This window comes from Ambystoma mexicanum, chromosome 12 (assembly GCF_040938575.1).
Source record: "Ambystoma mexicanum isolate Mex_15411 chromosome 12, UKY_AmexF1_1, whole genome shotgun sequence".
Taxonomy (NCBI): domain Eukaryota; kingdom Metazoa; phylum Chordata; class Amphibia; order Caudata; family Ambystomatidae; genus Ambystoma; species Ambystoma mexicanum.
The window spans coordinates 676663768-676687513 of NC_090936.1; the positions used below are offsets into that span (position 1 = coordinate 676663768).

Below are 23746 nucleotides of genomic sequence, written 5' to 3' on the forward strand. Positions count from 1 at the left end.
TGAATTCCTCGTGTTATCCCTCTTTCAGTGAGTAGGTTCACTATTCTAAACTGGGGACCAAGTTCATTCGCTCGGAGACGAAAGGCTAAGAGTGCTTGTACTCTATAAAGGGAGTAGAAAAAGCATGCCCATATTCAGAGAAATGTAACTCCCAATACGTATATGATATTGAGCATAATTAGTGGGGACCAGTCGGTAAATAACACATGTAATGTACTGACCTAGTAAAATCCAATATTGTGGCAGACGAGCCTTCTATGGCGGAAATCAATTCCAAAGGGACATGTTTGCAATCTCAACACCGCATTTGTAATGGTAGCCAGATGTGGAAAGAAAGTCAAGCGGCAATTCAAAGCTGTGAGTGATTTCTGCAGGGAACAAAGGTATCCTTGTAAATGCATTGGGCTAAGGAAATGTTGAGAAGCATGGTGCGATCGTCGGGAATATTGTACATAAGAGCGTACCTGCTGTCTCTCCTGTTATGAGGCAGACAAGGCTTCTGTGGCGGAAATCAATTCAAAAGGAACACGCTTGCCATCTCAGCGCTGCGTTTGTAGTATCGAAAAAACGCGAGTGAAAATCAATCAGTATTTCAAGGCTGCGAGCAATTTCTGTGGGAAACAACGGTGTCCTTGTTAGTGCATTGGGCTAAGAGAATACTCGGAAGCACGGTGTGATTGTAAGGAATATTCTAGCGCGTACCTGCTGTCTCTCAGTTTGTTGCTTGTACATTGTCTCTCAGTTTGCTGCTTGCACGGTGTCCATGGAAACCAGGGACCGTGTCTAAACAGCCTAGTATATGGCAGCTATAATTCAGGGGGTAAAAATTGAGGATGGACTAACACAGTGATAAAACACTGTGGCAGACATGTTTGACAGTGCAAGATAACCCGCTGACTCATTGATAGTAAATGTGGTGTAGTACATATAATCCGTACCTTAATTCGATGTATCATCATACAACATCACAATTATATTTTTTCATGTATAACAAAGAGACATATACTGAATGACAAAATTATATCTGAGGATATTCATACATAACATCCACTCATTATGTCATGGTTCTGCATAGTCAAATGCCTAATTAATTAAGAGGATACCATTATACATCGTTCCGCATTGTTCACTGGACAATCCGCTTAAAGATAGCTAATGTCCTTACATTCTAAGGTATGAGCATAGTCAGCATGATTAGTGTCTAGGGTGACATATACATATTGTGTTATATATTCAAGGGTTAGGTCCTTCATCAGTGAAGGTAATGCCTATTACCGAACAGGTCATTGTATGTTGTGGAGGAATATCTAAAGCCTATGGTAAAATGTTGGCACGCGATAAGAAGTACGGGATCTACAGTGTTAATACTCTCCATAAATGCAGTGTTTCTAGATAAAAACAGTTCAAGGATGTTTCCTCATTGAGGCCCCTCGGGTATTTAGTGTCCAAAAGGTATATCCAATACTTTTCTCTTTGAGACAAGAGTCTTGTGTAGTTGCCACTTCGCTGTGGTTTACTTACAACTTCAACGACCTGGAATCTCAATTGGGTGATGTTATGTTTAGCTTCCATGAAGTGTCTTGCCACTGGTGCTAGCTGGGGTTTGCCTAGAAGTCGTGTTGTAGCATCCAGCAGGTGTAGGCATTTTTGTCTACTGGGTATATCCATTCCTATCTAGTTGGGATGCAGTGCAAGCACAAAGTACACTTGATGACCCCACCGATGCACAAAACTGTTGGAAGGATTGGGGAAAGGGGAGCTTATGGTAAGAAGTGACTCAACTTGAAGGTGCTCTTGAAGAGTGATTATTCAGGATGTCCATTGCCTTCCATGGCTGTGGGGGAAATCTGGGCATCAGCAGATACATTTCTGAAGTTTTTACTTTATGGCTCATAACCCGAACAAAAGTGAAAGTAACAATGATTTATTATGACAAAAGTAAAAAATACATGTAGGCCTATTTATTAACCAAGAACAAACGCAAAGTGCTCTTGATGGCTGCTGTAGAGGGAGGGGCAGAAGAGCAAAATCTGAGCAAGCTACTGCAGGGCTGCACTGAAGAAGAGGTGGCAGGAGTAAAGACAGTAATAAAACCATGAGATTGGCAGTAGTAATGTATAGGACCTAGGAAGATGCCAGTAGAAACCACCTCCAATCACAGGACAGCTTACAGAAACGTAAATGGCAAGACGCCCCATTCTGGAGATGCTTGTACAGCAACAACTGTCTTCTTGATTTGTCCATTGTACATTAATTATGGAGGGAGAAAATTAATAATATTAACATGAGTTTGAACCCACATCTGTTGTTTCTCGCTTCCCTGACAAGTTTTCTAACCTCCAGACCACCAACATTTTCTCAATGGCAAGCGCCTGATGGCATAGTATCCCATTCCCATGATGCCTGCATGCATTGTTGATAGAGGAAGTATGGGCAGGCATAATGACATCTGTTGAATTAACCTTGTAGAATGACACGAAGAGGCCTATGGTTGAAATGATAGGCAGTGCATCACTTTGCTTTATTAAGCACAGAGTTCTAAAGCTCCCCATAGAGATGCGTGAGAAGGCTGTCCAGTACTATTGTCTTTGGAATTCTGGCACTTGTAGTTCTCCTAAATTTCAAATGTGAAAGAAAAAACTACAAGTCCCAGAATACAGAAGGCAACAATGTGACTAGATGGCCTTCTCACCCATGATCACAGGGAACATGAAAGCTCTGTAAGCACAGTTTAGAGATATTTTGTGGTCAAAATAATGGCAATATGTGTCAAAATGCCGAGTATATTTCAAGAGAGATTTGTATATGTGCAAAATCGCTCTGCAGTAAGGTAGCAGAAAACATACAGCCCAGGGAAACAAACGGCCTTTGGAAAAAGCAATAATATAAACATTATTTTCTGTAGCGTGACAATATATTTACCTATTACATTCTTTAAATGCAACATTTATGAGTAAACCACATCTACCTGAAAAAGGACCAAGTATGTCCCTTTTTACTTGCATTTATTTCTCACTGGCTTATTTTCTCAGAGCTTTTTTTATTATTATACTCCTTATCCCTTGTTACACTGCCACTAAGGCATATAAATCAAATTATAAATCTGTAACAAAATATGGTCCTGGAGGAACGTTTGGGAATGCTTCCCACTTAACACTGGGGATCTTACAAAGTGGGCCAATTCTTCATCCGGACACATTCTAGTATCAGTGAGTGCAAAGAACAGATGTAACTTCATAGTACTTCCTCATTTCAGATTTGACTTTCATCTCTCTTATAAAGAACTATTAGGCAATATTTTAGTACTTTTTTGAAAGGATGAACAGTGCACCTCTCCCTGTTCTGGGCAACTTTAAACATAAATTAGAACGGGTTTTGTGCAGAACAGACGCAAGGGGAGATTTACTAAGCAGTTGCGGCTGCTCCAGCTGTGCTAGCACACCTTGCATTTTGTGCTGTTAAATGTGACGATCTTCTGTGAAAAATCTGGATTAACGCAGACACGTGTATATTTCACTAGTGTTGGCAAACGCTATAACCACGACTCACTAAATGGAAACAGTATAACAGAAGTCTGTGTGCACTTGCACTCTGAATTCTTGCCTTCGCATAGGCCAAAAACATGCAGGGCAATCCGAACTCTATGAACTTTGGCGCCTAACTTTAAACGTGTGCTCCTGCTTAACAAAGCACAGCTATGGTGAGTACAGGAGACAGGTGCCACCACCCGTGGATCGATTCTGGGCTACGGGAAGCATATGGGGGCCCGGGCCCCTGGATCACACCACCATACCACAGCTCAGTGACAGGGGATTGGCACAGAATGATGTCCCAGGTTGTGGCGTGCGGCATTTTTCTTTAGCTTCGGAAAAATGTATACTTTTAATCCTGACCGCCCTGGTAAAAAGATAGAGCTTTGAGACTTAAAATGACTGAGAAAATGATGGACTCCAGCTTGGGTGTCTGCAGATCTGCACGGACGCCTGAGCAAGCTGAGAGTGGAGTGCTGCACGAGAGTCAGCTGCTCATACTGCACATGTCAAGTTCAAAATGGTGGATGAGCCTTATCAAGGCTTGGCTTGCGATACACCATAGCGCTGAGGCCCCACGACTTTCACACCTGTACCCAGACCAACCCTACAAGTCAACAAATCGCAATCACCACTTAATTTCCCCTTACAGGTGCACCTAGTAAGGAATCATGCTACTCAGTGGGAGGAGAAGCGGCTGTATAAAAGTCGCAAACTACTTAGTTGACGGAGTAAACATTCTCAGTATAAGAGAGACATAGAGGTGGGAAGAAGGCTTGCTCGGGGAATGGGCAAGAGGATGGTTGAAGGGAACACTCAGGAGACAGACAGTGGTTTGTAGAAGGAGGGTGGCAGAAGGAACAGGCAGTGGGAGGTTGGCCAAGGTGTTGTCACCAAATACACATCTGACAAAAGAACCAGAGTTTCATACACTGGGTTTAATGGGTGAAGAGAGGGTAAAGTAAAAGACAACCAAACTAAACTCATGTAGCTTCTCCTGTAATATTCACTTTCTTCTCCCTTCCACAAAACCCTCTTTTCAGTTGCTCTGTCCCATTTACCACACAAACAGGTTCATGGTTATTCTATTCTGAAGAGCGAATGCAATTGTCCATGTAGCCTATTTTTATAGACACAAAATGTCTTTCTTGGTCTCTCCATTATGTCACTCACTATCTCTCAAGCAAGCATTGAGTCTCCTCGTAGTTCTTCTGGTTTTTAAGGTTGTGTGGCTCGGGGTAAAGCAAAGCTAATGATTTCTGTCATCATCTTCTCTCGGCAACCACCTTGTGTTTAAGGTGTCCACTATATCTTGAGCCATCATTGACAAGTGGTGCAAAGCTCCCCACAAGGGAGAGGCCACCACTTAACTTTCACCGGTTGCATGGTCATCTCTTGGCAATAGGCAGGCTAAGCCAGAGGCTCTGAAGCTCGATGTTGGGCACCTGACAACGCCCCTCTGCCCCCCAAGTGTCCTGGTCTTATAAGCACTCAACCCGCTCTTACTTTCCACTTGATGTCCCAACCTTTGCTTGTGCCTAAGAGACCTTTCCCTGAACTCCCTTTCTCTTTCTTTACTCCTGTCTCACTGCTTGGCGCTGTGCAACGTGTTCATTTCTCCTCCCACTTCACTCACATACCTCTCAGACATGCAGTATGCCTCTCCCTTTCCACTGATTTGGCCCTCTTCAGAGCCACTTCCCCCCTCAAATCTCCTATCAATCTTTCATCAGCTTTCTTCTTGATCTCACCTTTCATCCCAACTGCTCAAGTTTTTCCTTCAATGTCTCCTTCCACTCAATGCTTGTTTTCGATCCCTCTTCTCACTCCCTCCACCTCAACAATACCTTTCACTCTGTCCTGTCATCTTATCCTCCTTTCACCACCTCCTCCTCTGATCTCACTACCATCACCACATGCTGTCTTCCTTCTTTCACAATCTTTTCGAATCCTCCTGTTACCGCCTCCTCCTCTGATCTTTCTCTCCATACCTCTTCTACTCCTTGTGTTACCAACTCCTCCTTTGGACTTATTCTCTCTACCACCTCCTTGCCTTCTCCAGTCACTTACCGCTCCTTTAGTTATACTCTCTCCACAGCCCTTCTGCTTCACCTGTCACCACCTTCTCCTTAGCTTTCACTATCTCCTACAGCCTCCTCTCAATCGCTAGCCAACCCTCCGTTCCACCCTCTGCAAACACCCACAAACAATCTTTCTCTGTCATGTGCTTTATAAGTCTAGTAGCCCTTCCCTGGGGCTTGGCCAATTTTTGAGTGCCTGCATTTGTGTCTCATTATTTGTTTGTGACAGTGATAAACAGTTCACATATTGGTTACTAGATTCAGGTATTTTTTCTCATGCAGTAGACCTATGAAAGTCTGGTACACCATCTTGGACGGTCACTTGACTCGTACATGTGCATAGGCAGGTGTGCCCTATGCTGTTCAAGCGAAGCTGCGACTAACTGCTCAACACCTCTCCTGCACTCCCCTCACTGCTTCGATAACCCAATAATCTTCAGTGATGCTTTCTTTTGACTTTTGGCACCTGCATGTTTCCCGGGCTGCACTCCTTGAACAGGGCAGTCTTTGAAGGGACCTTAAAGCTTCCAGCTCACATTCAGCAGAGTGTAATAACTTTTCTTACAATTCTTTAAGGGCCATAAATCCTCTGACACATGTTATAATACCCTGTCTCTTGGTCCAAGTGTTGTGGGGTGTCCACAGAATCCTCCCCACTTCTCCCCCAGACCCTGCATTGTGTTCTGGTGGCAGTACCCAGCCCCCTTGGTCAATTTGCCACATACACCTGGGGTCACTCCGGGACATTGCAACAGTGGTGAGAAGGATGTTGGCAGAAGGAGAAACTGGAAGCAGCAGATTGGGAGAAGCCCCGACAAGTAGGTTAGTTGGAGGAGATACAATGCATCTAGTGGAATGAACATTAGAGAGGATACTAGTAAAGATAAGATTAAGAGGAGGCATGAGCGGAGAACATTAAGGAGGTGGTGAAGTGGAAAGACAGGTGGAATGTTGGAAAGAATATTCTGGATGAGGTGTGACAGAATTCAAGAGGAACAGTAGAAGAGAGGAGAGTGAGGAGGTCGGGAGAGTCAATCTCAGAGCGGCTCCCTTATGAATGAGATGTTGCGGTTCATTGAGGAGATAGATTAAGACATTTTTCGGGTAACTGAGATAGCACTCGAGGACGGGAAGGAAGAGAGAAAGTTTAGCACAGAATAGTTTATCTGTTGACTGGTGTGAAACCTTGGGCATTAGAAGTCTTTTTCTTCTGATCCCCAGTAACTGTTCCTTGTGGTACCTAGCATGGAGGTGCACATGCACCTGGAGAACCCTGAGAGAAACCTGGTAACACTAAGCATGAGACCCGGACAGTCGGGAATGGAAGGACTAATGAGACAAGAAAGAAGTGTCAGGGACACTCAAACCTCTGCGATAATGAGTGACTGTGAAACTATTTCGCCCTCTGGTAAGGGAACCCATATTTTGCTTTAATGAACTTGGGACATTTTGAATCCAACGTGAAGGCATATTGTTATTGGACATTGCTTTAAGTTAGTCTCTGTCATTTATTTTACACAACCATGTAAATCACCCCAATAGACCCTACTTTAAGGATTCCTCTGCATGTCTAGCTGTTGTTCATCCTATTCAGCTTCGTCAAATCTCTGCTCTGTCACTTCTTCAAGGACTCTTTCAGTGCAGTCTAATATGAAACACCACTTCATGACCTCTGCATCTCAAGCAGAGGTCATTTCATTAATAGTGACAACTATCACCGGTCCAAAAATAGCAGGTGTAAAGACTGATTACCTCAGTAAAAAGTGCCTGTGAGGAAAACTGAAGGAAAAACAGCACCATATACTACAAATAATGTAGATGTGTAGGTATCAACAAGATTAATTCCACCTTAGGGTTTCAAATGTTATCACAAGCAACTCACACTTCACTCTTGTGAAATATACACGTGGAAGCCCTTGATTATGTAGTACTTGTGGAAGCAGTTATCTTGATGAGCCTTCAGAGGCATGATCTGCTCGTTTCAACTTCTACAAGAGCGAACAGAGCTTGCAGGTTCTAGCAGAACACTGTTTCCCTAGCAGCGAACAATTGAACCAGTAAGAGCCAGGTACATCCACGGTTCCTACATATCCAGTGGTGGGGTGACTCTGAAATCTTGTGCAACATGGTTGTCCCTTCCCAAGTGTCAAGCCTCTTTTGTGTATTAGTAGACTTACTCATTGGGTAATTAAGTATTCCAAGCTTATTCTAGTACTGGTGCGCTGTGAACTGTACAATAACTTCACTTGCAATTGAACATACTATTTTGATAATATTTAATAGACATCCAAATTGTGACAAAAGTAGTCTTACTCCAATCTTGTATTAATCCAACTCAAAATAACAAGCCAACATTAACCAACTGGTGCACGTGCACAATTACAAGCTTTGTATAGGCTTAGTCAATCTACTGATGGATTATTTGTCCATTACAGAAAAGATATTGGGCCTTATTACAAGCTTGCCGGTCTGGATACAATGGTACCGGTAAGCATGCTGGTACCGTTGTATCCAGACTGGCAAACTTCGAGTAATGCTCGCGGCTGCTTTTCATTCCGCCAGGTCTAACCTGGCGGAATGAAAGGCACCCGCGAGCGCATGTCGAATGCACCGGCACTGTTACATACAGTGCCGGTACATCCGACCTCCCCATTCCCATTGAGCCCCATGGGGCTCAAATGGGAATAGGGAAGAATTTTTTCTGGCGCCCAGGAATGGGCAAATACTGGGTCTGGCAAGGCCGTAATGACCCAGTAATTGCCCATTTCTGGGCACCGGAAAAAAATGAATACCGGCGGCAGCCGTGCCTCTATTACAGGCACGGCTACCGCCAGCCTCGTAACGAGGCCCAATTGTTTAAAGACAACTGTAAATACATTTTTGGGAAAAATTGAAAATAAAATATACAAAACTAAAGTTTTTTCATATATGAATTAAGTAAGAAATGTACATTATTTTAAATGTATGTCAGTCATCATTCAACCAATCATAATATGCAGCAGTTTCTCCTGTTTCAGTCCTCAAAACAGGACTCTCAGGAAAACCGTAGTAAAACACTTGACTTAAAAATGTTAGGCTGTGATAATTAGTTCAAATCTTTCACTGTCACCTGAGAGTATTATGAGAAGAGAGGCACAGAACATAAGGTATGTAACAAATCAAAATTGATTGTTCCACTACTAGTATCAAATCATGGATATTCTATTTGTTTTTTAAAATTTAGATCATAGTAATATGTTTACCCATGTTGCTAAATGTATCCATGCTTGTTAGTTATTTAGAATAATTTTCATTTTGTGAAATTGATATATTCTACAACCAAAAAAAAACGAAGTGTTAGTCACCAGATACTGTTTAGTTAGACAGATTTTTCAAATACCTGTGAAATGTGTTGTCCACTCTCTATCAGCTTTTCAATTCCGGAATTCCGTCTATACTGGTATCCCCTTTTGACTCAATATCCTTTACAGCAAGTCTGAATTTTATTTCTAATAGGTCTGTTGAAAATAGGTTATAAAACACCATATAGTGCCTTAAAATGGTCCTAGGAGTAAAAAGAACTGTTAGCTTAAGTTAAAAAATACCTTGTTTTGTTGCTTACCTTTCAATAGACTCTTGCAAAGTTATATTTTCTAGCAGGTGGCATCTACGTGGTTGATGGCGGTCACCATTGATGAACATTGTTTCTAGTACATAGGTCATCTGAATTAGCGTGATGACCTCACACGTAATTCACGCTGTGAGTACTAATTCTCCCAAATAGCTGACTATGAGTGTATTCTCTTCCTGGTTTAACCTTTTTATTATAATATTTAATGCCCAAATATAAACTTTAAATAGTGGCATTTGATATGATGATACTGTAACCGCAGCATTATCGTCCTTCTGTTATATTGTTAGTTACTTGGTATAGTCGCATTGAAACATGATGACATCACACAGACGCCTCATAACGTACGTTTGATTATTTCTGAAGTCCTTTCAAACTCTATATTCCATCTAGAGCATTTAGTGAATTTATATCTTTTTCACGTGTAAGATTCCTGTCTCACAATCAAACTATCTTGTTTGTTAACTAAATACATTATGAAGGACTATGATTCATTACAAGTAGGCTATATACAACTTATCTCTATTGAAATTCTTGAGTGCCCTTTTATAGTATCAAACGTATATGTCATATGAACATAATTATGACCACAATTGAACAACCAACCTAAGTGTAAGGTTATAACCATTAAATATACAAAACTATGACAAATGCTGTAGATTCATTATTTCATATATATGCAGTTGGTTGAAAATATTAAAGTGTTTGACTACAGTTCCGGTTTTTAAAACTCTAATATATTCCTTGAAGTAATTACATTAACCTTCCCAGTAACAGATATTCAAAGACCTGCCCAATTCAAATTCATTGTTATTACTCCATGAGATAAATTAATGATTTCACCACAATACATCTCTAAAACAGCAGTGCATAAGTTTCACCAAATGTCAAATCACAAAATTATTATACAAAGCTTGTCATTGGAAAACTTGCATTTTGTGATCAGAATTCAGTCCATTCACTGTACTCCGTAGCGTGCATATCATTTTCGCTTCTTTTGATGATGATATTGTAACCAATGCTCCTACAATGGAGGTTTGTAATCTGATGTTGTCAAGATGTTCAAGTGTTCACAGATCCTATGTCTCAATTCTCTGATTGTACTGCCTATGTACAGTTTATTGCACACACATACAATTATGTAAACCACATACTTAGTGCAACAGTTGATCAAGTCCTGAATGTGAATCTTGTAATTGTCCTTGTTGACAAAAGTCTGGACATTATTGAGGGCATATTTGCACATTGTGCAATTGAGACATGTATAGAACCCCCTCACTAGCTGCCTAGTTACTAAACTAGTTTGCAGTTCCCTGGTTCTGTTTTTCATGACACTAGGACTTAGCTCGTATTTTAATATGGGCGCCCTTGTATACATAAAGGCGGGTTTCTCAGAAATGTATTTCTTCAAGTCCTTATCCTATTGTAGATATGCCAATGTTTTCTAAAGACTTTGTGTAAACAGTAATTGTCATTCATATAGTTTGTAATCATCCTGAGTGTGTTGTCCATATTAGTTTTCCGTTCTTTAGGAGCCAATAGTTGTAATCTGGTGCAATCATCTGCCCTTAGCATCTTTGTTGATTTCCTTAAATATCCCCTCTCCCAGAACCTGTTTTCAATAATCTTACATCCCTCATTGTAATTGGCAGTGTCACTACAGTTTGTTTTGGCTTGTATAAACTCAGCCGTGGATATGTTATTAATTATACTTTTGTGATGGCAACTTTTAGAATGCAAAATGGGTAATGTCTACTTTATTAATTTCTAGAGTCAACTCCAATCCGAAATCTTTATTACTGAGAAATTGATTGAATTCAATAAGTTCCTCCTGGGTTCCATTCCATATTAGCAGAATGTCATCTATATAACTCATCCATTTAAGCATTTTTCTTATAAACGTAGGATGTAATGTTACATGTGTACATTCAAAGTGACCCATAAATAAGTTTGCTAATTCAGGTGCGAAGCATGCCCCATAGCTATTCCTTTGGTTTGATTGTAGATATTTCAATCAAATATAAACACATTGCGTTTCAAAGTGAAGCCTAGTAATTTCTTCAACATCTCAATTTGTAATAAATAGGACGCTGGTTTGTCCTTGTAAAAGTAGTCGATTGTGTGTGATGCCAATTCATGGTCTATGGATGTATACAAGGCTCTTGCATCCATAGTTACCAAAAGATATTGTTTGTTCCAAACAATCTGACTCAAATTATCCAAAACATGACTAGTGTCTCTTGTGTAGGAGTTTTCTTTGCAATGGATGTACAAGTCAAATGTAAATTGTGCCAAAAGCTAAATGTTTTCATAATGGAGAGGCATATTGGTCACTTTGCTTATTATCTTACTTACCAGACTGATTATTCTGACCTTAAATCAATGTGACAATTTCTTTTTGATGTTTGTATATGCAGGAAATGTAATTGATGTGGAGCATGGAATTGTTTGTGAAAATGTACCTATCATAACCCCAAATGGAGATGTGGTGGTGTCGAGTCTAAATATCAAGGTAAGAAGTCATTGATTTTTCTGTGGTTATTTTAATATATAGTCTAAATTCGTGGAGGGAGTTTGTAAATATGGGAGCATAAGATGGTGAAAACGTGAAAACGAAGACATCCTTTGTCAGTGCCTCTGTGAAGGGACACATTCCCATTAAAAAAACAAAGCGAGTGGCACATTGCTGAGGTGGCATATCCGATCAGTGTTGAGCAAACAACGTGCAATTGCAACTGTGTTCGGACAAAAGAAAATATAAATAAGCACTACAGAGCATTCTTTTTTGAAAACAGATTGTCAGTCTGGAAGGAAGTCACACATTTTCAGGTTGTACTTTATTAAATTCTATTATGTAGTACCTACAGTTCGATGTAAGTCATACTAAACATCAACAACTTTCTGTTTGTGAATGAAATCATTTTTTTCAAATAAACAAAAAACTGAAAACAGTAACCCTGACCAGAAAGTAACATTTTAACATCTTTGGTCAGCTTCCAAATCTGCTTTTTGGCACAGTTAAAAAACACTTGTTCATACATTCTAGCCTTAGATATCACCATTGTGCCACCACTGAGAACAGTAGTCCTCAAATTCTTTTAGGCAGGGCTGCCGCTGAGTAAATAACGTTGTGGGTTATACCACAAGTTTTGTATAATATGTTAATGTTTCACAATCAATGTAGAATACTGTTTTTCGAGACCAAGTTCGAGATTTAATTGTTTTTGGGTGGGACGTATTGCAAGAAGTCATGGCAAAAATGTTCAGCTGTTTTAGTAGACACTAATTTGAGAGATCCAACAGTGAGTTTAAATATTGGAGGAGATGAGGATGTCTGCTAAAATAATCGGACAAAAATTATGTTCTTTGAGACGAGTGAGGGCCTGGGGGCCTTGGACTGGGACTAGCATCACCTGAATTTGTTGGTGGGAGTACATACTTTGCATAGGCAGGTCTCATGTCCTTGTGAAATGTGTCTCCGGTCATGAGGGTTGATCATTTAATTTAGGTTGCTGGCAAGCGGGTTGGTGCAGGAGCAGAAATCAGTTTAGAAAGTCCCTTGACCCAAGGTCTGTCAGGGAGGATGCATTGGCCATGTTCCTTCTTGCCCAGATTTCCTGATAGTGGCTGCTTGTGGAAGAGACTAGTTCAAAGGCCTGCAGCTTTGGATGGTTATTGCAGTTGGTGGGGTCCTCCTCCTTTATGAGCGGTCTGCTCCAAAAGCAAGGTTTCAATGTGGCTGTGGAAGTTACATCACATACCCTTTGACCTCACCCACCCTGATAAATGTACAAGAAGTGACATCACATGACCTTTCACTGAGGAAAACCGTAAGAAGAAGCATTGAAAAGTCATGAACCATAATACAATCAAAGCACAGGGAATTGCTAAGAACATTTTTACAGGGATTTCTAAACTATTCAATAAAAGACAAAGAGGGATCACAAGGTTATGCATAGTGTTCCCGGTTTCAACCCATAATGAACCATTAGTGGGCCTTGCCAAAACATATTTGTCTGCCAATTCCTTTTCAGTTCCTGATTAGGGGATTGATGACTAAGGAGACAGGTCATCTGAAAGCTGAGAGCCTCAGGATTCTATGGTTGGCATAGAATGCATGGGTTTGGGAGGGAGTAACATTGTGAGATTTGGTCTAATTTAGACATTGCTAGAATGCATTGAAAAATGCAGACACAGAATTATCTGACATTTTACTCAATTTCACTCTTTCTTTATTGAAACAGATGTGCAGTAAAATAATCTAGAATAACTCTGTATCTGCACTTACTACTGCATTGCCCAAACCTCTAATTCCTGATGTATGACAGCACAAAATGGTTATTGGTGAAATCTAGGCAGTATGGTAGATATTTGGGATGTAAGGCCCTATGACTTGGATTGGCTATTCGAGTCAACATTTAAATTGAACTATACAAACAGGAAACATTCAGTGCAGATAAATTCACATACAAGGGCTGATAATAAACGTAAACTTTGAAAAGAGCATGTTTGTTGTTTAATGATGGAAGACATGGAATAGTTGTTCTTAGGCTCACGCACTTATCTTCTAACAAGTTTTAAACAGAAACATATATCTCAATCAATCTTTGGTTAGATACTTTATTCATTGCATATAACAAGCTGACACATGTTTCGACCACTGGTTATTTTCAAGGCTGATTACGCTAGATTTATCAGTAATTCATTTTACATAACATTAAACCATGTATAGATATGTTCACATCACCACCACATCCTCATCCATTCATGAGAATTTAACATACGATCATAAACATAGTCAGTGGTGAGAGGAGATAGCAGTATTCATGCCCACACCAAAAGAAAGTCCATATATTACACATATTTAAAACAAATCCATTACCGTTGTCCAAAATAATGAGTTTGTCAATCAAAGTTCCAACAGATGATATAACAAATGAAAAATTAATCCAACAAAATTCCAAAATCCACCATGGAATACAATTCCAATGCCAATGTAGAAAAAAGGTATCAACTCAAACACATTTGATATAAAGTTTGAATATCAGCAAATACACATTTTTGAAAAGAGAGAAATAAGTAAAATGCAAAATAATGGTCATATAATATGATTCAGAGGAAACATACGATTACAATGCAAAATATAGCACAAGAAAAAAACCCAAAGAGGATCAAGACTAGGACATACATATTCATTGGGATCAATATGAAGGTTATAGTATATCCAAAGCTTTGCAATATAGTGTATCAGCATGCAATTATTGGTTGAATCATCACATATTAGAAATTCCATAGGCAAAGATGGTGAGTTTAACCTTTTCTGACAGTTCCTTAAGAGCAATTGGTCACCCACACCTGTGTAAAATTAAAATAAAATTAAATATATCATAAATGCCTATTCTATTATATTGGGTCACCCAAGTATTAGTAGCCATGCTGACAGTGTCTAAAGTAGTAGTATTATTATGATGACTCATATTTTGTTCTGTTCCTGAAATTACTTGGAGGGGAGTCTAATTGGATACCTGAAATCCTAATATAATTTATTGTTACAATGGGTTATTGGGTTCTATTTGTTACCATCTGAGTGTAAATAAAATTAAAGTTGAACATGAAAGTGAAGGGAGGGAAATGCTCACCCCTGTGGCCACCCCTCTATCAAATTCTTGATTGGTTATGCTTGACAGTTATGCTGATGGTCCAATATCTATTTGAGTAGGTAAAATGTATAGTCTATATTACGTGAAATATCTATATTATAATAGGCTTATTTGTTTGTCAATAAATATAGTTCATCATTGTTTCCAAAAGACAATATAATGTCAGAGTGCCCAGCCGTACTAATTAGTTGTAGGAATATTCTCCTCTCCAAAGAAGTGTATGGATGTTCTGTCAGGATTCACCCCCTGCGTGCCACGAGTTACTTTCTCACGGCCGCCATTTAAACTTTTACGCTTGCCTGTGATGAGCACTGCAGCTATCACATTACTAGAATTTAGGAATCAAGTACAATCCAAACCTAAGCACAACCCCACCCAGGCAACCCTCACATTTTGTAACTTTTCAAAACCACCTGGGAGGTGCAGCTGGGAACAGGGCCACATAGAAATGGCAGAATATTTGCTTGATCAAGAAGATAGAGCAACACTTTCCACCAAGAGGGAGCACTAGCAGTGCATTCAAGACAAGGACTAAGCAATCAGAAAGCTTATGTCAGCAATGTATAAGAAAGGAGAGGCGGTCAAAGGAAGAGATCAATAAATATTGGGAGAAAGCGTCTATGACAAATTATTTAGAAAATGATAAGATTCTTAGAGGACTAAGGGTAAATATTTTCTAGATTTTAACAACGCTAAGGATCAAGATCTAGCACAAAAATGGGAGGACAACCTATATGTAGCTCGAAGGTAATGATTGAACTAATCATGGAACACGCATAAAGGGAACATGCAAGAGCCACAGTACTAATTAATCGGGTTAGAACAAGAAATAGCAGATATGGATAGCCTTGAGACTACTAAACAAAAGCATTACACTAAAATGTATGCAATTCTAAAAGAATATCAAGACCAAATTAAATTGAGGAAATATTTTAGAGATGATAAGGACTATAGAGAAGAATGAGTATTTACTTTTCAAACCAAATTTGGCGAAAGAAGTAAATATCCCTTAAAATCATATATTAGAGACTCAACACATGTTTTACAAATGTTGACAGATATCAATTGGCAATCTAACTTTTTACTGAATGCGAAGCCCTTGTACACTTCAATCGACCATGAACTTGCAATTAAGATAATAGACAACACCTGCACAGAAATGTCAGTCTCTAATAGGCAACATGTGGAAATGGTCAAAGAGTTTTTGAGATTAACATTAGAAAATAATATTTTTTTATTTGATAAGGAGCAATACCTACAATCCAAAGGAGTAGCGATGGGAGCTAAATACGCCCAAATCGCTATCCAACTTGTTTATGGGACAGTTTGAACAAACTCATGCTTTGGCCAATACTGAATTTAATCCGAAAATTATACTGTGGAAATGATTCATGGATGACATTATCATGAACAGTAATTTTGACATATTTCCAAATTGGGTTGATTATCTCACCCATAATGCCTTAGGTTTGCAATTAACAGGTCATAGTGACCGAAAATGCATAGACTTTTTGGATTTGCATAACTTGATTCAGAGTAACAAAATTGAAAGCAGGACCTTTAGAAACCCCACAGAGGTTAATTCTACTCTCTACTCTCTTTGCTATAAGCTGTCATTGCAAATCAACCATCATGAATATACCATCTGGTGAATTTTATTGTGCCCAGAGAAATTGCAGTCTAGACACAGACTTTCATGAAGAATGTAAGTTACTAAGTAACAGATTTAGTGAAAGAGGATACACCAATGATTGTATAACCAAAGCATGTAATAAGATTAGGGGTTCAACAAGACATACTCTAATGCAACAATGGGAAAGAAAAGTGAACACCCACAACAAGTGAGCCTTATCACTAAGTACTCAAAAGTTAGCAATGTCTTATATAAAATGGTGCACAAACACTGGCATATCTTACAAATGGACAAAGATCTGACTAAATACAAGCACTAACTGTTAGGAATAAGATAAGTCCTTCATTTCTCCCCCCTTGAGGATAAACATGAAAACACGGCACAAGATTGGATGAGACCTCAGGGTTTCTTTAAATGTGATAACTCCATATCTGTAAATATGCATGTTCTGATTATAAAGAATTTGAATTTCATAATGGGATGAAATTAACCGTACAAGATCTCATCAACTGTCGATCAAAATACATAGTTTACGCTATTGTATGTGTATGCAAAAAGGTCTACGTAGTGAGCATGATACAGGATTTGCGTATCCATATACGCGAACACATGGCTAATCTTAACAGTCAAAATATGAGATTACAGCTGGCCGTACATTAGCAGGAATCACACCAAATGGCTAAAAGCTAAATGCAGCACACAGGGTGGGGACCAGAAACCTCTGTTGAGGCCGTTGGAATCAAGAATGATTTGTAAGCTACGAGATTTAATGACTGGTTTGAATTGTGAACATGAAATGAAAGTGTTTTTGTAGGAATTCAATGGTAGAAGAAATGGTATCAGCAGTCAGAACGTAACTAATATTATGATTTATTTGCATTTATCATTTTCAGAATAGTGATTTTCTAAAAGAGCAGTCGTGCACCCAGACCGGTAAATGATACAATATGGCACAACTCATTCATCAAATAATTTAACTCAAGACTATACACATATTGGGTTAATTACCTTGATCACCATTGTGATTATCTTGAACCATATCACAGTATCCAATCAGTTCTCGTTATGGAGCTTAATAATAAAACAAAAACCAACAAGAGACTAGAGGAGCTAATTACCGACGCTAGGATCCAGCTCCTTCTATAAAGCTAAGGACAATCTTTAGCAAAAAGGATCTATGCGTCCGCCTCTCATACTCTTCTTGATCTCTTAGGTCACAATAACTTGGCCCATAGACCAAATAGGTGCCAAGTTTAACTCAAATTTGTTTCAAGCAATTCTGTTTAAAATATATTTCAAATTTTATTAGAAATCACATGTAAATCACAAATTATAAGAACACATAATTTAGGCAACAATTAATATATAAAACCTAATACATATGTAAAACAAGCCTAATACACAATTCTAAAACATGATACAAACATATAAAAAAGTGTAATCACAAGGGAAAAATAATTTTTATAGAACACCATCAAACACCCTACCTATACAAATCTATATGACATAGGACATAACACACGCCTCAAACCAATCTTGTGTAAGGTGACACAGTGGTCAGTAGCCATTGAGGTTCTCTTACTTCAGGGATACCTCATAAACCTCTATTTGTGGCCTAAATAAGACTAATCCCTGTTATGGCAACCAGGGAATCCTTATCAACTAAATATGTTGTTCTGTGGTATTGTTGTTATTCCAATACTTCATCTACAAAGACCCAACATGTCTCGTTCAGCACTTTATTCTATAAAACACATACATTTGATCTTCATCAGGCGGACCTACTGGACCCTTCCTATAACAATCTTGTTGATGGGGTGAACATACACCTATCAACGTAGCATGTACACGTCCAAGTCAGCAACCTCTATCGTTGTCTAACCTACAATCGGACCTAGGAGACAAAAAAGAGAGACACAAGAAACAACAGCCAGAATTCTTAGTTGACTGTTGTTGTACTTAGAAGGTACCTTTATCTACCATACTTAGGCTTACCGTGTATTGCAAGTGAACAAAGTAAATTGACCACGATTACAGGGGAGCGTCTCAACCAATGTTTGGACTGCTCAACATCTAGAAACTAAGAAAAAGAGAGAAGAAAAAGAGGATACATCTGGTCAAGTCAAGTGGTAGTTTTGTCATGTATGTAAATCACACAACCATAACCACTACCCAGTACTGTATTTTGATACCAAGTCCCTAAGTAGGCCAGACTGTCAGTTATTACTGAAGTCGAGGAGCCCCTGTTGTATCACCAATTGTGGTGTAATCCTTATAAGGTTAATGTGGATGTAACAATAGAAGTTCTAATGATCATCTACACACTTTGGCAAGAATTCTTTAAACATTTGTCAAAGTTTTTACCTATAAACCTATGTTGGTTTCAATAACGTGGAGTCAACTTCCTGTTTATGATTGAAAAACGAAAACTCTGTTGCATGCGTCTTTGTTTGTGCCTCAAATGGATGCTTTTTGATATTCAGCAATCACCCGCTCTTGGTGTCTAGGACACAATGCACATATGGAGTCCTTAATTTATTTAAAAACCTACTAGGAGCATGACCAATCACTGTTGGTAGCCCCCAAGTTTGTGTAATACTCATCTGTTCACCAGATTTTAAGGCAATGTCATTTTTGGTTAGTAATTCTTTAAGGTTTGGAGCTCTCTTGTAGGCACACAGAGGGCTTCCCAATGGATATTCACCTCCTGTTAAAATGTGCCAATGGTTCTTAATGCTCTTTGTCACTGCATTAGATTTCTCAATAAAGGTGCTCACAAAGACTATTTCTGAATTCCCTTGAGTTTTAGGACGGCATTCTAACAAGGCTTGCTGATTATTATTGATGGATCTCTTGTATGCTCTTTTTACAATTTTCCTGAGATAGTTCCTTCCCAATAGTTTTTTTCTCAATCGTTCTGCTACATTTTGGAAGGTAGAATCTAATGTACTGTTCCTTTTATGATGAGGAAACTGTCCAAAGGGTAAATTCTCTTGTGAATGCCTGGGTGGCAGCTCTCAAAACTTAGAAGAGCATTTTTGTCATTTGATTTATGAAAAGGCTTTCAAGGCATTCATTAGTTTTCAAAAATTGATTAGCAGAGTTTGCTAATTACATTTTTCTTGATTAGCAAACAAACCCATTTGATTAGCAATTGTGTACTAATGTGTTTAATGGCACCAGAAGATACTTGTACCCAAGATATAAAATGAGCAACAATACAGCAGTTTTGTATATCGCTGAAGTAGGACATTAGTGAGATAAGCCAGGCCTTGCAAATTCTTTCTGTAAAATGGTGCATGTCAACACAAACCCAATTTAGCTTGGCACACTGCTACAACCCAGAGGCCAGACATGCACAGGGAAACTTGTTTGCCATTTACTGCAAACAAAGTAAAGTTTAAAAAAAGTTTCCAACACCCCCTGCAAATGGTACTGGCCTTTCGTAAAATCTACTCAACTATGTGAGTGGGTGAAAATACTTTGCGAGCCCTGGATGAGTGTCTTTAAAAAGGTTAGCTGCATGAACAGACACAAATAAATAAGATATGATAAAAAGACTCTTAAAACAGTTTGGCCAGCTCTCTACTGCAGGTGCAAATATGTAATGCAATCATAATCATAGAGCAAAGTGAGCTCTGGTGCCCATCTATAGTGTACAGTTTTGTAGTAGGTCTGTAGATGTGCAGACTGGATGAAACTACTGATCTCTACTTTAAGTAGATATCAAGTTAGCTTTCTGTATTCATTATGTAAATGACTAAGCAGAGTGGATGGCATAGCAGGTTGAGAACTGGGCAAACTAGGCAGAAAATTGTAGTTTGCGGCCATCTCACTTTCAGGGTAACGGGTATAAACCAACATGGTAAAATACAATGTCAAGGAGTATGGGATCAGCTCATGGGCTGAGCACCAGTTGTAAGCTGTATGAAACCAGCAGGGCACAGGACTAGGTTTGCCATCAAAGCATTTGGCCGCATGGTCATGTACATTTTCAAAGATGTCCACTGGTCAATATGATGCATCTTTCCCAACAAAATGAAATCTAGTTGACACTGAGATTTAGATACACATCACTGTAAAGCATGGAGACAATGCAGTGTTTTACAGTAGTAATACTGTAATTATGCATTATGTAACCTATTATATTTGTAGAAAAGGAATTGAAACACTTTAAAAAAACAATTAACTAACACATACTAGTCTTTGTCAGACAGGATACAGTTAGCTTAATAACAGTATTATACCGATTATTTCTGGTTTACAATTATTTGAAAAATAAAATGTGCATAGCACTCCCACACAGGCCTTTTGGCACATGAGTGAAGGGGATGTTTTCTGCACTCTCTCCATCAATCCCTTTGAACTTGCAGTGAACAAAGACAAGAGGGTAGAGAGAGCTCTGAAGGCAAGAGAGGAATGCAGGGTGAGCTGTGCTTTCATTGAACAGGGTAACTTAAATAGCTAACTTTGCTACACAAGTGCCAGTTTAATTAGCAAACCTATAGAATTACATAGCAAATTGCTCCATGACACTGCTTATTTTATGCCTGTGCATTACTTTCAATACTTTCTCAATGGAATCTGCCCAAATAGGGATATCTAAAAAGTCTATTTGGCTAGTGCTGTAGGTCTAGGTAAACTTTAGATATCGATTAAGTTGGTTGATCCACTCGAAAAATTCAAGAAAGTAATGGACTGAACCGTCCCATACTATGAGAATATACTACTATATTGGGACTGAACCGTCCCATACTATCAATACATCTTCGCCATAGTCTAATCTTTGAAAAATATCGATTAGTGGATTGATAGATATGTTGTACCTCAATACATCTTTGCCATAGTCTAATCTTTGAAAAATATCGGTTAGTGGATTGATAGATATGTTGTACTTCAAAATTCTCAACATATAAATAATAAAGCCAGCAGTAGTTACCACTTGGTTGAATTTACAAAAAATACATTAACATAATTCAAGTGTGCAAGCCACTGCCTACTTTCATTGAACCATTAATGTCATCACTCATTAACTAATTACCAAACAAATTGTAATGAACCACGTGCCCAGCACGTACAATTACAATTTTGTTTACATAAAACAATGACGTCACACGCAGCATGTGAGATCATCATGGCCATGCCATAAAAGTTTAATTGGCGGCTGCGAGACAGTCACTTTATTAACATGTTCAATTTTTATTTTATTTACATTCAGATGGTAACAAATATAACCCAATAACCCATTATAACAATTCATTATATTAGCATTTCAGGTCTCCAACTAGACTGACATATTTAATTTTACACGGGTGTGGGTGACCAATTGCTCTTTAGGAACTCACCATCTTTGCCTATGGAATTTCTAATACGTGATAATTCAACCAATAATTGCATTCTGATACACTATATTGAAGCAAAAGCTTTGGCTATACCATAACCCAACTTCATATTGATCCCAATGAACATTGATTGATGTCATGTTCTTGTTTCCCTCTCATTTTTTTTGTTTTTTCTCGTGCTATATTTTTCTGTGTAATCTTCTGTTTTCTCTGAATCATATTATATGACCATTATTTTGCATTTTATTTCTTTCTCTCTTTTCAAAAATGTTAATTTGCTGATATTTAAACTATATATCAAATGAGTTTGAACTGATACGGCTTTTTTCTATGGTGGTTTTGGAATTGTATTCCATGGTGGATTTTGGAATTTTGTCTGATGAATTTTCCATTTGTTATATAATTCGTTGAAACTATTGATTGATGAACTCATTATTTTGGACAATGGTTATTGATTTGTTTTAAATATGATGTAATATATGGACTTTGTTTTAGTGTCGGCATGAATATTGCTAATATCTCCTCTCACCACTGACTATGTTTATGATCTTATGTTAAATTCTCATGAATGGATGATGATGTGCTGGTGATTTGAACATATCTATACATGGTTTAATGTTATGTAATATGAATTATTGATAATTCCAGCATAATCATAAGCCTTGAAAATGACTGGTGGTCAAAACACGTGTTGGCTAGTTGAACGCAATGAATACAATATCTAACCAAAGATTGATTGAGATATATGTTTCTGTTTGAAACTTGTTAGAAGATAAGCGCATGAGCCTAGGAAACAACTATTTTATGTTCTCCAATTAATAGAGACAAGGGGGTGAATCTCTGTTTCACTCAGCACTGCAGCTATCTAATTTCTAGAATTTAGGAATCAAGTACAATCCAAACCAAAGCGCAACCACCACCCAGGCAACCCTCAATTTTTGTAATGTTTAATGATCGAAGCACATCTATATCATAAGATGAAACAAAAAGCAGTACAATAACTTTATATAATAAGGGAATGATGGAACAACCATATTTTGTGATAACGGTATTAATTCATGGATCTTGATTCTTGTTTTGTTCTGTCAAATTGTTTTTTAATAATTGTACAGTAATGTTGCAATTCTAACCAAGTTATTTTTGAATTACTATTTTAGGTAGAAGAAGGAATGCATCTTCTAATCACTGGACCCAATGGCTGTGGAAAAAGTTCTTTGTTTAGAATTTTAAGTGGTCTATGGCCAGTATATGAAGGAGTGCTTTACAAACCACCGCCTCAAAATATGTTCTACATCCCACAGAGGTATTTATAAAACTAAGCATTGAAACATAGAATGGAAAACATATGTTTATTGGATGGTGGCATAGCATGTTAACTAGCTCCCTAGATAAAGAAACGATTTTGGAGAAATTGTTGTTTTCCCAATTCACAAACTACTTCATGCTAAGGCTACTTTATGCATGAGGTTATGGTCTTTCATAAGTAGTACTTATGGAACGTAGTACTACTTCAGCTCCTGTTCATGAAAAGTTGCTGGATTAAATCAACAGTTAGTGCAGGATGATTTTCCCAGGTTTGGCTCTACATTTAAGTTGCTGTTATTCCAGGAGGCATCAGTGTTGGAATACTGTGAGGTTGTAAGATTTCTAGGATGTGGTGCGCCGGGCAGTGATACACATGATGCAAGTGGTAGTGGTTCAACGCAATTATATTTTCTGAAGTAGTTATCAACGGTTGGATAAATACCTGCAGGGCCAATATGGGAAAACTCCAAATAATAGGGATTCTTCTCAATAGGTTACATTAACATAAAGTTATGTTTTCTTACCAGTGCAGGGCACCTTGGGAGTTTCCTTACCATAACTGCCATAGTTGGTTCCCTACTGTTT

The 23746-nt window shown here is 38.5% G+C and overlaps 1 protein-coding gene across 1 annotated transcript in view; it reads left to right on the plus strand.

The window, feature by feature from the left end:
- The window catches only part of ABCD2 (ATP binding cassette subfamily D member 2), a 427364-nt gene that overhangs the window by 203574 nt on the left and 200044 nt on the right, over positions 1-23746 (plus strand). Inside the window, exons 5-6 of the mRNA XM_069629213.1 lie at positions 11639-11733; positions 23014-23159. Of these exons, the coding sequence (XP_069485314.1) occupies positions 11639-11733; positions 23014-23159 (241 nt within the window). The remainder of the gene's footprint in view (positions 1-11638; positions 11734-23013; positions 23160-23746) is intronic.